This window comes from Enhydra lutris, unplaced genomic scaffold (genome assembly GCF_002288905.1).
Source record: "Enhydra lutris kenyoni isolate GAN:26980312 unplaced genomic scaffold, ASM228890v2 scaffoldscaffold28, whole genome shotgun sequence".
NCBI classification, from domain to species: Eukaryota; Metazoa; Chordata; class Mammalia; order Carnivora; family Mustelidae; genus Enhydra; species Enhydra lutris.
The window spans coordinates 270,419-284,918 of record NW_019154112.1 but is presented as its reverse complement, the minus strand read 5'-3'; the positions used below and the strand labels follow the sequence as shown (position 1 = coordinate 284,918).

Below are 14,500 nucleotides of genomic sequence, written 5' to 3'. Positions count from 1 at the left end.
ACCTTCCACCTGAACCTTTCCAATAACCTCCTATCCCCTGGCTCAGTGTCTCCCCATCCAGGGCACACTTGTCATCCTACTTAGTTCCCAACTACCCTCCTTTTATCCTTTTATCCTTCCATGACCCAACAGAATCCAGAATCTTGAGTTAATCTCAATCTCCTGGCCTGGACCTCCAGCTAAGCTCTCCCCACTCTGCCCACCTCCTTTCCAGAATCATTACTTCCCACTACTCCTTTACAGGAAACTTACTGTAAGATTGTTTTTCTTGTGATTCCCCAAACACATCCTGTACTTTTCCAGCTCAAGATCTTTGCTGATTCCATTCTCTTCCTCACAGTCACATCTAACTCTGTGGTATCTCTTTTTCTGTGGTATCCCACCCACTGTTCAAAGTCATCTCCAATGCCACTCTTCCATGAAGCCTCGCCTTATTGATTAGATAGATGGGAACACTAATTCTTTTGCGTCTCCCTTTATAGTTGGTGTTCAGTTTCTTTAAGACCCTCAAGAGAGTTCGAGGTGCCGGCTGAGTCTGGCTGGCTTCACTCAGCAGCCCATACACTGAAACCAACCTCAGTACTTTCAACAGGACCTTTAATGGTAAATGCTCAAAGGATGTTAAACTGTGAGTCCACGGAGCAGCTGTCTCTAAGGCAGTTATGAAAGGGACAAATCTGGGTAACTGGGTAATCTGGGTAACTGCTAACCTCTTGCCTTTGTTTTGTGGCAGCAGCCTTACGTGAGCATTTCTGCACACATCTGCGCAGGCAGCTTTCTTGTGTTGCCCCTGCGAAGTCTCTGCACCTTTGCTCCAGTATGTGCATGGTAAAGGGGAGAGGATAGGCCACCCCAAAAGGTTCCACTTGGGCATGTGAGTTATTTTGAGCTGGAGGCAATCAAAACCCAGCAGACTCAGGAACAGCATTTTGCCTCTCTTCCTTAACTGCCTAAAAGAGTTTAGATAGGGGACTGAACTGCAAAGACAGCTATTACCAGAAGATAACTATCTGACGGTCCTACCTGCTTTGGCAGGGCAAACATCTGATTCCCAAACATCCCCTCTTCTGATCTTCCCCTGAATTGGCCTCCTCCCTTTTGAAGCCCCAGGCTCCTCTTCCATTCTTTAGCTCCAGAGGGCTTATGAACCTCAATTGCCTTTGAATTTCAAGGCTTCCTCGGCTCCTGAAGTATGTAATTAAATCTGTTTTTCTCCTGTTAACTTACATCAATTTAATTGTTAGACCAACCAGCGAAGCTAGAAGGAAAGAAAGGACGATTTTTCTGCCCCTACAATGTGGTGTGTGTGGGGGCAAGCAGCATCATGTCTTGTGTGTACTAGCATGTTCATTTCTCTGTCTTTTTGGCTATTTCTGTGATGACTTTCCTCTTGGGTGTGTGTGTGTGTGTGTGTGTGTGTGTGTGTGTGCGTTGTTCTGTGTGTATCTACAAGTGTATGAATGTGCGTGTGTAGCTGTAATTAATTGGCTTTGCTGGGTCGCTGCTCCCAGCATGGCCAGATTTCTTTATGTCAGTCCTCCTACCTCCCCAGAGATGGGGCCAGTGGCCTAACCACCTCCTAAGCTATCTGCTTGCCGCTCTCCAGCCCCCACATGCCCTGACATGGGCTTGCAGCCCAGGATCTCACCCACCCCACTCACAACTCACACGCTCACAACGCACACTTGGGCGCCTAGTTTGCACAGGCCAAGTCACCGCCCCCTCTCTTTGTTTAACGTCGGAATTTCCAGCTCGCTCGGGCCACCACTCCCAGCAGCGGGTGGAGTTGAGAAGGCCCCGCCCAATTCCGGAGCTCACAAAATCTGCTCCGCACCGCTGTAGGTCTGCATTCGGCCTTCCGCTCCGCTCCGTGCGTCATGTGTCACTCTCGTAGCTCCCTCCCCACTATGACAGTCCTGCGGGCCCCGACCCCCGTCTCCACCAGCCCCGGACCCCGGCGGGGCTCTGGTCCTGAGATCTTCACCTTCGACCCTCTCCCGGAGCCTGCGGTGGCCCCTGCCGCGCGCATCATCGCCTCCCGCGGGCATCGGAAGCGCAGCCGTAGGGTCCTCTACCCACGAGTGGTGAGTGTCGTGGAAGTGGGCTGCCGGAGGGGCAGGGGGAACGGCCGGACGCCGGGGTCCTCAGCTAATCTGTCGCCTTTGTTTTGTCTCTTCAGGTCCGGCGCCAGCTGCCAGTCGAGGATCCAAACCCTGCCAAAAGGCTCCTTTTTCTCCTGCTCGCCGTCATCTTCTGCCAGATCCTGATGGCTGAAGAGAGTGTGCCGGCACCGCTGGCCCCGGAGGACGCCCCCAACGGCGCATCCCCCGCGCCCACCCCGGCGCCCCTGGTCCTCGAGCCCCTTAATCTGACCTCTGAGCCCTCGGACTACGCTCTGGACCTCAGCACTTTTCTACAGCAACACCCGGCCGCCTTCTAAACGGGACCTCTCCCCACATCCCCCCACCCAAAAGAATCCGAAAAAACAAAGAAACACCAGGTGTACCTGGTGCGCGAGAGCGTATCCCAAACTGGGACTTCCGAGGCAACTTAAAATCAAAACACTGCAGAGGAGACGCCAGCCCCAACCCGGGATGAAAAGAGCACCGACACTCCGGGGCTAGGCCGCGTGGGGAAGAGCGTCATTTATTTATTTCTCAGTGATTCTAATTAATATTTATCTGTATTTATGTATGTCCCCCTAGGTGATGGAGGGGTGTATGTAATATTTATTTTAACTTATGCAGGGGTGTGAGATGTGCCTCCCTGCTGAAAACGCAGAACTCTTGGTAATTTGTTGAGTTTTGGCAAAGGTGGAGGCTGGGCGCTTTGGTTCTCCTCGAGAACCAAGGTAGAGGTCCTGGATCTGAGAGAGCGCCCGGACTAAGAGTCAACGATGGTGGCGGGTCGTAGGTTTAGGGGCTGGTATTCCGTCTTCCAGGATTTCAACTCCCTGGATCTACTGTGTGAGGCTTTGACGGACCACCGGGGTTAAGTTCCTTTGCCTTCGATCTTCTCGAAGTTGCCCCCAAGGGGTGGCTAAGGTGTCGAAGATCGGTGGGCTGTCAGCAGGCGGCTGTGGGTCGCCCGGTATGTTCTGTGAACACAAATAAAGTCGATTTACTGTCAGTAGTCATCTGAGTGTACGAATCTTTGTTAGCGGCGATTCCCCAGCCCTCCCCGCCTTCCGGCACCAAGGACGGGCTGGAGGAGCTGGGGCCACGTCCTCCGCAGGCGCTCCGCCCCGGGTGACCGGATGCAGTCTTTCGTTGCCCCGTGTGCGGTTTTCCCAGTTACCGCGGGGCAAATCAGAGATGAAGCAATCTCCCCAGCCCGGGTTGCAGGCCCACGGAGGTCACGTCCCGCTTCCCGGGGCGGAGCTCCAGGCCGGGGAAGGACGGCGGCAGGCGGGCTGCCAGCGCGAGCGCGGCGTGCCGGGAAAGGGGCGGGCGGAGCGCGCGGGGCGGAGGGTGCCGGCCGCAGGGGGGCGGGGTCGCGTCTGCCGCAGCTACCGGGTGCGGCCGAGTGAGGGGCGCGAACGCGGGCGCCGCTGGCTGGAAGACAGTTCCCCGGGACCGCTGCTCGGCTCCTGAATCCGCTGCGCGCCGCGGCCCGGCCACCACCAGCGTGCGGAAAGGTGGGTGGGGAGGCGAGATGGAGTCGGACCACGGAGGAGCAGGGAGGGTGGCGCAAGGCTTGGGGGCCTCAAGGCGCGAGAGAGCTTTATCACCGGAGCCAGAAACTGCCCTTACCGTAGGCTGGACGGGGCAGGGGGAAGGGAGTGGCTGTAAACCGGCGAAGGGGAGGGAGTCTCTGGGATCTGTGGGATTGAACAGGCAAATGCCTTAGCGGAAAGGTGCGGAAGGGACTGGGCCCTGCTGGCTGGAGTGGAGACTGACTGGAGACTGGCTGGAGACTGACGGGAAAGGGAGAATATTCACTCCTGTAGACCCCCGCCCGCAAAGGCTTCCTTTTCTTTTCCTCCAGCTCCAGCCTGAGCCATGTTTTTCACTTGTGGCCCAAATGAGGCCATGGTGGTCTCCGGTAAGTAATGTTCTCTTCTCAGCCAGTGGCCCCCAAACCCTTGCGGGTCTGGTCTCTACCCTTCTCCCTACCAGGTCCTCAGACGCGGGCCTCTGTCCCCCCCACCCCCAGCGCCGGCTGCAAGCCACCCACTTGTGATTACCAGTGCTGCCCTTCCAAGGCCCAAACTGCCTCCGCCCCGGCTCCCAGATTTCCCTGTGGGGCTTATTCCCGCCCCTCACTCCAGTTTTTCAGTCTTCCATATTCTAGCCCTACCCCTGGTGCTACAGTTTACTGCCCTCGCACCTTGCAGGTTTCTGCCGAAGCCCCCCAGTCATGGTGGCTGGAGGACGTGTCTTTGTCCTGCCCTGCATCCAGCAAATCCAGAGGTAGGTAGAAAAAGAACCAGGGAAGGGAAACCCCAGTTTTCTCGTTTCTTTTTTTCTCACTGTCCACTCCTTCTTTTTCCCATAGGATCTCTCTCAACACACTGACCCTCAATGTCAAGAGTGAAAAGGTTTACACTCGCCATGGGGTCCCCATCTCAGTCACTGGCATTGCCCAGGTGAGGCTTTCAGAGCCTTTACCCACCCGGAGTCCATTCCTTCATCACCTTCTTTGTGCTCAGACATTGAGAATCTTCTCATCATGGCCTTCCCAACCTCTGACTGCAGAGAAATGTCTCTGCTAAGTCTCACCTTCTCCAGGGACTCCCAAGGCACTTGACTCTTCCATTCTCTTCCTGCTTCCTACCTGGCTATATGAGACCTTCACCACACTTTCGCTATCCCTACTCTGATTACAGGTGAAAATCCAGGGGCAGAACAAGGAGATGTTGGCAGCTGCCTGCCAGATGTTCCTGGGGAAGACAGAGGCTGAGATTGCCCACATTGCACTGGAGACTTTGGAGGGCCACCAGAGGGCTATCATGGCTCACATGACTGTGGAGGTGGGCTTGAGGGCAGGGAAAGATCTGGAAGAGATACCAGAGTGAGTGGCACAAGGACCCAGCTAGTCTGTGGGAGATAGTATCCGGAGGACTGAGAGCTTAAGTTCCTCCTTCCCACCATTTTGTTATCCTAGGAGATCTATAAGGACAGACAGAAATTTTCAGAGCAAGTTTTCAAAGTGGCCTCCTCAGACCTGGTCAACATGGGCATCAGTGTGGTTAGCTACACCCTGAAGGACATTCATGATGATCAGGTAAACAAATTTGGGTGGCTGTTTCTCTCCAGTTCCCTGCTCCCATCTCTTAAATCCTCCCGAGGATTCTGATTGCTGCTTTTCTCTCACAGGACTATTTACACTCCTTAGGGAAGGCTAGAACAGCTCAAGTCCAAAAAGATGCTCGGATTGGGGAGGCAGAAGCCAAAAGGGACGCTGGGATCCGGGTGAGATAGATTCTACTTGGGGGATCACTTGGTCCCCATGGGCTTCTTGAGTATGCAGTGGGAGACGGGATGGAAGGAGCACAACTGAGTGAGGGCTCGTAGAGCTGGGTTGGCAGAGGAAATAGATGAGGCACATGCACGGGAGCCTGGTGAGGAGCAGGCTGTCCCCCCTGGGGCCTTCCTCTCCCTACTCTAACTTCCTCCCTGATCTCTGTGTGGACAGGAAGCCAAAGCTAAGCAGGAGAAGGTGTCTGCCCAGTACCTGAGTGAGATCGAGATGGCCAAGGCGCAGAGAGACTATGAGCTAAAGAAGGCCGCATATGACATCGAGGTCAACACCCGCCGCGCACAGGCTGACCTCGCCTATCAGCTTCAGGTCAGAGCTCTCACACTGGGCAGTTCATTCCTCTGAAGCCCTCCATCTTAGGCTGTCACACTTTCTCATATTCTAACTCTGATCCCTTTATTCTGGCTCTACATTTCTGACCCAACTCCTCCATATGATGATTTGAAAGACCCAGGCATTTCAGTTGAAAAGCAAAGTAAAGGCCAAGAAGGGATATGGTCAGTAGGATGTGATCATATGTTTGGGCAGATTGTCCCCTGGGGAAGGGCACCTGGATGGGTGGGTGAAGCAAGCTAACATCCAGCCCATTCTCCACACTCACCGTGCTGCGCATTCCCACACAGGTGAGTTGTTGCCACATCCACCCAGGGGAGGGGGCCCGTTTTTCTGATTTTCTATGGGCTCACAACAGCCCCGGTGATCCGAGAAGGGCATAAGGAAGGAAAACATGGACTTGGCTTTGCATCCTGCAAAGTGAGATAGGGGCAGCCCTTGAGACTGCACGGAGGCATGGTCAGTCCTCTTTGCTTGCAGATTCTGTATTTGAGAATGGGCCTACTCACTAAAATTTACTGGTAAATTTTACTGGTAAATCCCAGAAGCAGTCCTCGTGGCATCTTTGTGATCATTTGCAGACATGCACAGAGCAATGAAGAATTTGAGTTGCCTGATGGTGCAGTTGAGGCTGAACAAGATGTTTTGCCTACTTGTTTCAGCTCTCATAATGTAAACAGTGTCATTTTCATAGTATATTTACTGCTACAGTTTTTGCATTCTTGTAGTCTTTGTTGGTGGTTTTGCTCTTTAAAATGGCCCCCAAGCATGCTGCTAAAGTGCTAAGTGTTCCTAAGTGCAAGGAGACTGTGATATGCCTTACAGAGAAATTACATGTGTTGGATAAGCTTCTTTCAGGCATGAATTATAGTGCTGTCAGCAATAACTTCATTGTTAATGAATATGTATATTATATAAGGTATCTTTAAACAGAAACACATATATAGCAAGCATATATAGTGATCTGTCGTGAACGGGGGATCACAGGAACCTAACGGTATGTTTCCCCTAACAAGAAAGTAAGTATTTGCTAATTCAGTATTCATGGGTACTTTATAGACCAGATCTACCATGAATAATGAGATTCAACTGTTCTTTGAGACCTTTACCCAAAGGATAGCAATGTTATGAAATTTGTTTTTGCCACGAGTGGGTATAGGCTTAAAGGATACTGAAATACAAAACGTCTTTAGTTTATGATATTAAATTCCTGAACTTTGCTTCAGTGTGGTCTGCCTACCAGTAGCAGCGGCATTGCTGTGGGCCTTATTAGATATAGAATCTCCAGCTCCAGTCCTGCTGACTGAATCAGAATCTGAATTGGGTTTTTTTTTTTAAAGTTAGGCTCCACACCTGACCTGGGGCTTGAATGCATAACCCTGAGATCAAGAGTTGCATGCTCTACTGACTGAGTCAGCCAGGTGCCCCTAGAATCTGTGTTTTAACAAAATCCCTAGGGGATTCATGTACACATTGGCATTTGAGAAGCATTAACATAGTGGAAACCATTTCCACTATGCAATGGTCCTTAATCTAAATACAGGTTTTCTTATCTGCAAATCAAAGGATTGGGCAGGTTTTGGCTCTGTTCCAACTTTTATCAGCTCTTTTCTTTTGTGCCAGGCTTTGTGCTAGGTACTTGGGGAAATAGGAATTCATTCAACAAGTATCTGTCAAGTGCCTAAGATATGCCAGACATTGTTTTGGAAGTGAGGGTGTAAGTATGAATGAGACAGAAAAGATTCCTGCTCTTGTGGAGCTTAGATTATAAAACAGGAAACAGCTAGTAAGTAAATAACTTTCATAGGTTCTAATTATCTTGTTTAAGTGCTATGAAGGAAATGTACAGAGGGATGAAAAAAACAGTGCAGAGGTTCGGGGTAATCCAAGAAAGCTTCAGTGAGGAAGTGATTTATGAGATAAACCTGAAGATGAGAAAGAGCCAACAATGTAAGGAGTTGTGGGCCAAGAGCATTATCAGCCAGTGCTGTTTCTGTGTTGATGGAAATGCTGTAAATCTGTAATTGTAAATGCTGTGATACTGAGTGCTTGAAATGCGGCTTGTGGAGCTGTAGCTAGTGAAATGTGAGTAAGGAACAGAATTTTAAATTTTATTTATTTATTTAAATTTTAAATTTTAGGGCGCCTAGGTGGCTCAGTTGGTTAAGCAACTGCCTTCGACTCAGGTCATGATCCCAGAGCCCTGGGATCGAGTCCCACATTGGGCTCCTAGCTCCATGGGGAGTCTGCTTCTCCCTCTGACCTCCCCTCTCATGCTCTCTCTCACTCTGTCTCTCTGTCTCTCAAAATAAACAAATAAAAAATATTTTTTAAAAAAATTTTAAATTTTATTTAATTTTAATTAATTTTTTTAAGATTTTATTTATTTGACCCAAGAGAGATGTCACAAGTAGGCAGAGAAGCAGGCGGGGGGTGGGGGAAGCAGGCTCCCTGCCGCGCAGAGAGACCGATGCCCATGCGGGGCTCAATCCCAGCACCCTGAAATCATGACAGCAGCTGAAGGCAGAGGCCCAACCCACTGAGCCGCCCAGGTGCCCTTAATTTTAATTAATTTTAAGTATAAATAGCCATATGTGGTTAGACAGAGGACCATCACATGCAAAGGCCCGGAGGTAGGAAAGAGCTTGGTGTGTCCCAAGAACAGAGAGGAGGGTTCTGATATGCTGGTATGCTGTGAGTGAGATGGCAAGGCAGGCAGGGCCAGGTCCCATAGGGTTCAGGTGGCCATGTTGGAGACTTAAAAGAGAATTCCACGCCCAGTGGAATCCTACTGGAGAACTTTAAGCAGGGAGGTGTCATGGTCTAATTCACATTTTTTATTTTATTTTATTTTATTTATTTATTTATTTATTTATTTGTCAGAGAGAGAGAGGAAGAGAGAGCACAAGCAGGCAGAGTGGCAGGCAGAGACAGAGAGAGGAGCAGCCTCCCCGTCAAGCAAGGAGCCAGATGTGGGACTGGATCCCAGGACCCTGGGATCGTGACCTGAGCCAAAGGCAGTGGCTTAACCGACTGAGCCACCCAGGCATCCCCTAATTCACATTTTTACAAGAATCAGTGTGTCTGCTGTGTGGAGGATTGATTCTCAGAAGACAAGAAGCAGGAAGATAAGTTGGAAGCTTTTTCAGAGATGATGGATTGAATAAATACAGTTAATTGCACTCCCTCTAAAACCTCACTAAAACCACATAGAGTGATTTTTAAAAAGAAGAAGGAGAAGGTGAAAACAGATGGAGAGAACAGGATTGATAGGAACAGAAAACATCGTTTTGGAAGCCAGAAAGCCATCGTAATCGACTAAGCCAATGGTACTTTATCAGTGGCGAGCACGATATGACCATTGAATCCTAAATGCTGACAGCCTCCCCTAACCTCCTTATCCATTTGTCCCCTGGATGCATCTTCCAAAGAAGTCATTAGAAGACTGTGCTGAGGAACATGACCAGTGCAAAGGGAAAGACTTTAAGGATCCTGAATCATAGGTTCCTCAGTAGGTGACTTGCCCAAATCACCATAGTGAAGCTCAGAGCCAACAAGCCTCACCCACATGCCCACAGTTTCCTTTCACTGTTTTAGACCTCCTTCACTGTGAGCAGCCAGCCTGGGATTCCCTGATATATGAGGAAATCCTGCAGTGTTCAAGTCTGAGACTAAAACCACAAACAGTAAAGCAACTTGAAGGATACATACTATGGAAGAAGGAGAAAGCTTAAAAAAATTTTTTTAATATTCTCTGAGGTAAGAGAAGAATTCACATCTAGAAAATCAGGACATAAAACAGAAAACAAAACGAGAGCTCTTAAAGTCAGTAAGATGGCAGAAATGAGGGGGAAAAAAATCACAAATTCTAGTGAGTCTGGATTTATTAATCTAATTGTAATAAATTCTAATTGTAATAAATTTATTAATCCTAATCTACAGATTTATTAATCAAATAAATCAACAGAACAAAGAAAATGGGAGAAAAATCACCAGTGGAAAAAATACTTAAAATGTCTATCTGTTCTGAAAGATATGACTTTCTAGATTGAAACAGTCCACCAAATGTGCAATACAATGAATAAGAAACAATTACCCTGTGTAATTTCAGAACATAGAGAACAAAGAAGGGATCTAAAAGCTTCCAGAGAGAAAGATCACAAAGGGTCAGGCATCAAAATAACTTCAGATTTTTCAAGAAGCCAGGAGACCATTGGAGCAATGCCTTCAAAATACAGATAGAAAATGAATTCTAGAGGCACCTGGGTGGCTCAGTCATTAAGTGTCTGCCTTTGGCTCAGGTCATGATCCCAGGGTCCTGGGATCGAGTCCCATGTCAGGCTCTCTGCTCAGCGGGTAGCCTGCTTCTCCCTCTCCCACTACCCTTGCTTGTGCTCTCTCTCTCACTGTGTCTCTCTCTGTCAAATAAATAAATAAAATCTTTAAAAAAAAAATGAATTCTAACGTAGTAACCTGTACTCAATCAAACTGTCATTCAAACAAAAAGGTAGAAAAAAAAAATCTCAGAAAAGCAAGATCTCAGAAAACTTACTGCCCATGTACTTCTTCCAAGGAAGCTACTTGGGGTTATTTCATCAAAAGGTGGGGCTTAAAAAGGGGGCAGGAGGGACTCCAACACCGAGAGAGAGAGAGAGAGATCCTGCACATTGAAGGAGAGAGCAACTGGTCAATTTGGAACCGGTCTGAAATTTTAGGGTCAGTGACAGCACAGGGTGCCATGTCCAGAAGCACCTTTCCTCTGGAGTGAACACATGGATGCAGTAAAGGCAGGGATATCATCTCTGCTGTTGATAAGACCCTCAGGGATGATGGTCCATGGTTGAACCAGAGCATTGGGGCCATAGAGAAGCATGTTCCTCTCTGGTACCTCTCTCACCAAAATCTTGGCAAGAGCCTTCAGATATCTACTCTATATGGATAAGAAAATGAGATATGTGTAAATAAGAGGAATTCTATATGTACATGTTCTTGTAAATGTTTAGAATGTTCCTGGAAGAAGAGTACAGAAAAAGCTAGTCACAGTTACTATGTCTGGGGAAAGGAACAAGGTGGTTTAAGGAAATAAGTGGACAGAAACCTTGCTTCTCACTGTTCTTTTTTTTTTTTTTCTTTTGAATGTGTACCATATACAAAAAATAAAAATGAAAGAGATACATACACACTCCAGCATCACCGCCAGAGCCAGTAGGAAGCAATTGCAGGGGGGGCTGGAATTGATGGTGGCTTGCAGGAAGGTTACAGCAGCTCAGATGGAGAGAAGTGGATGGCTCTGAGTGAGGCTGTAGGTGGAAGATGGCCACCACGCATCAGAGCCCTCCAGGTGCTCATACTCTACAGAGGGACACTGGAAAAATAGACTAATATGGGAGCTCAACAGAGGGACCCTTAGCCTGGCCTGAGGAAGAACAGGGTTGGATCCCCACCCTGTCTAGCTCTTGATGCCAAGGCTGCTTGGAAATTACCCTATCCTCTGCCTCAGAGGAGGATCAGGCCATCCCCCAAGCCATATGGGAGATGGACTCCCCTAGGCTGGCTAAGCCCACCGGGGACTAGTTTTATGTACTTAACTGTATGAATAATCTCACCCAGGAGCCCTGGCCCTGCCTTCTCTCTGTGGTTCCTGGGAGCTTGCTCTTCAGCCCTGATGTCGAGCATCGCTCCTATTCAGGTGGCCAAAACCAAGCAGCAGATCGAGGAGCAGCGGGTCCAGGTGCAGGTGGTGGAGCGGGCCCAGCAGGTGGCAGTGCAGGAACAGGAGATCGCCCGCCGAGAGAAGGAGCTGGAGGCCCGAGTTCGGAAGCCCGCTGAAGCCGAGCGCTACAAGCTGGAGCGCCTAGCTGAGGCAGAGAAGTAAATGCCCCTCCCAGGCCCCATCCTAGTCCTTTATGACCTGGGTGCCCCCATATGAAGAGCTGAGGCCTTCACTACCTGAACTCCTATGGAACTCGAGTTACAGACGCCTGTGTCTCTCGAGCAGGGCCTGCCTTTTGGCCCTTCCTCAGCCCCTCCCTCCACTTCCCTTTCTGTGCCCAGGTCCCAGCTGATCATGCAAGCTGAGGCAGAAGCTGAGTCTGTGAGGGTGAGTTAAGAGGTGGCTCTTGGCGGCTTGTGGAGCAAATGGGGGTTGTTGTTTGAGCTGGGGTTTCTTGTCCTTAACAACAGCCGTCAGTCCCACAGTTTCCTATACTGTTTTCAGATGCGTGGGGAGGCCGAGGCCTTTGCCATAGGGGCTCGAGCTCGGGCCGAGGCCGAGCAGATGGCCAAGAAGGCAGAAGCGTTCCAGCTGTACCATGAGGCCGCTCAGCTGGACATGCTGCTGGAGAAGCTGCCCCAGGTCTGCAGGTGGTGTGGGCACCAGGAGAGGAACAGAACCAGGGAGTATAGGGTGGGGGGAGAAAGGAGGGGCTTGGGGAGAGCCAGACTAGGGAACTGTAAATTAAGGGTGGGAATTATAAGCCAGTGACTGAAGTGAGGAGGGATGATCCTTACAAACTGAAAAATGTCAATGATCTTGAAGCCCAGGGTAAGGTGTTTGAGGAGGGGTGTGATCAGACCACAGGTGCTGAGTGTGCATCTCTCACCTACCAGGTAGCAGAGGAGATCAGTGGTCCCCTGACCTCAGCCAATAAGATCACACTGGTGTCCAGTGGAGGTGGGACCATGGGGGCGGCCAAAGTGACCGGGGAAGTACTGGACATCCTGACCCGCCTGCCGGAGAGCGTGGAGAGACTCACAGGCGTCAGCATCTCCCAGGTGAGGGTCTCTAGGGTGAGCACCGTGGATTTCCTGTAAATTTCTGGGATCCCCAGGCATGTGATGCGGTAGGCCTAGTACTAGGCCCGCACCCAGGAGGCTCCAGAGTCATTGACATCTTTGTTTTCTATATGCTAGATGTGGTGCTAAGCTGCTGCTGCTACTGCTTTTTTAGAAGGAATTTATTTATTTCAGAGGAAGGAGAAAGTTTGAGTGGGGGGAAGGGGAGAGGGCAAGACAGATTCCCCACTGAGCAGAGAGCCTGATGTGGGGCTCAGTCCCAGGACCCTGGGATCATGACCTGAGCTGAAGGCAGAGGCTTAACCCACTGAGCCCTCCAGGTGTCCCCAGAGTGCTAAGCTTCTACACAAATGGTTGGTTTTTGTTTTTGCTTGTTTGTTTTTTAACGAAACTGTCCTTTGGGTATATAGTATTTTACAAAGTAAAGAAACAACTTTCAATATGTTAAGGAACTGTGCCCCATCATACGGCTGGTAAAGCTAGATTTCAAACCCAGGCTGACTGTCTTCTAGAGCCTTGTGGTCGCCCCACTAGTACAAGGAACTGGTTGTAGCCGTTACTGCTTTTCTTGGTGCCTGTTTATTTACCTACAGATTATGACAGAGGTCAGAGAGCAGGATATGGAACCATAGTGAATCCTGGCTCTGGTCATGCTAGCTGTGACCTTAGACAAGTTAGCTACTTCTATGTACCTTTTCCTCACCTTAAAATCAGGTTAATAATAGTATCTACTCTATTGAATTATTAAGGGAATTAAATGGGTATTTGTAGTGTTTAGCACAGTGCCTGGCACATACTATATATGAGAGTCCTTAAGAAAAAATTATATAGGGGCATCTGAGTGGCTCAATCAGTTAAGCATCCAGCTCTTGGTTGCAGCTCAGGTCATGATCTTGGGGTCCTGTGTTGGGCTCTGTGCTTAGTGCTGAGTCTGCTTGTCCCTCTCCCTCCCCCTGCTTGTGCATATTCTCTCTCAAAGTACCTTAAAAAAAAATTACATATGTAAGTGAAAGCAGTAGACCGTAACAGTGACCTTCAAGTTAGATTCCTTGGATTCTTCTTGAAGCCGGCATTGAAAGCCCTGAAAGATGAGCTAAGGAGAGTCTGTGCAAGCAGGGTTCTAGCCCCGTCCACTCCTTTTCAGTGATTTTTTTGCTGTGGACAGGTCCTGATGACCACTTGACAGAGGGTAAGGTAGGGTGGCAGAAAAAACTTCTTAGAAGACTTTTGAAATGCATATCCTCCCTGCAGCCCTCATCCAGATGGGGAGCTGGGAGAACAGGTTACGATTCCCAAGTTTCATCATTGTTGTCTTTTTACCAGGTTAACCACAAGCCTTTGCGAACAGCCTGAGCCAACCTTCGCTCCAGTACCTAGCCTCATGGTTGCCAGAATAGTACCCATACTGCATGCACAACTGGCTTCCCTGAGCATGCCCTTGACAGTGGGGTACTCCCCCCATCTCCTTGCCAAATAGCCTGTGCCTTGCCTTGGAGGGGAAAGGTTGCTCTTCCCAGCCCCACACTGCCGAGACTACCAGTCCCCTAGGGGTTCCATGCCAGCCTTCTGATTATCTTACTCACCCCCAACTTAACTTCCTAGACCACGTGCACCTATTGTCTAGAATTTTCCTGACCAAAACTGAGGGATGGCCTGAGGTTAACTTTGTCAAATCAATTGCTGTTAAAAAGCACTAACACTGATTAACAATTAACTTAATAAAGCAGAACTCATTCAAAATTAATGCTGGAATGTAGCTTACTCCCTTCATTCAATATATTTTTTAGAATGGAAGAAGTTGGGGGCGCCTGCGTGGCTCAGTGGGTTAAAGCCTCTACCTTAGGCTCAGGTCCTGGGGTGCTGGGATTAAGCCCGCATTGGGCTCTCTGCT

General features: G+C 49.3%; 2 protein-coding genes across 3 annotated transcripts; both read left to right on the top strand.

Annotated features, from left to right (window-relative positions):
• The first annotated feature begins 1,796 nt into the window (after window positions 1-1,796).
• Window positions 1,797-3,132, top strand: LOC111152317 (immediate early response 3). Its single transcript, XM_022510806.1, has 2 exons — window positions 1,797-2,084; window positions 2,180-3,132. Exons 1-2 carry the CDS (start codon window positions 1,878-1,880, stop codon window positions 2,438-2,440), a joined length of 468 nt encoding a protein of 155 aa, XP_022366514.1. The 5' UTR covers window positions 1,797-1,877; the 3' UTR covers window positions 2,441-3,132.
• Window positions 3,133-3,525: 393 nt separating this feature from the next.
• On the top strand, window positions 3,526-14,405 carry LOC111152510 (flotillin 1). Of its 2 annotated transcripts, XM_022510994.1 has the most exons (13): window positions 3,526-3,637; window positions 3,988-4,044; window positions 4,337-4,412; window positions 4,498-4,588; window positions 4,829-4,972; window positions 5,107-5,226; window positions 5,319-5,414; window positions 5,638-5,790; window positions 11,504-11,685; window positions 11,869-11,914; window positions 12,032-12,169; window positions 12,424-12,588; window positions 13,933-14,405. In XM_022510994.1, exons 2-13 carry the CDS (start codon window positions 4,002-4,004, stop codon window positions 13,960-13,962), a joined length of 1,284 nt encoding a protein of 427 aa, XP_022366702.1. In that variant the 5' UTR covers window positions 3,526-3,637; window positions 3,988-4,001; the 3' UTR covers window positions 13,963-14,405. The 2 variants fall into 2 exon arrangements, with proteins under 2 accessions (XP_022366702.1, XP_022366701.1); XM_022510993.1 differs by lacking the exon at window positions 13,933-14,405 and having other exon boundaries at window positions 12,424-12,749.
• The last annotated feature ends 95 nt before the right edge of the window (window positions 14,406-14,500 follow it).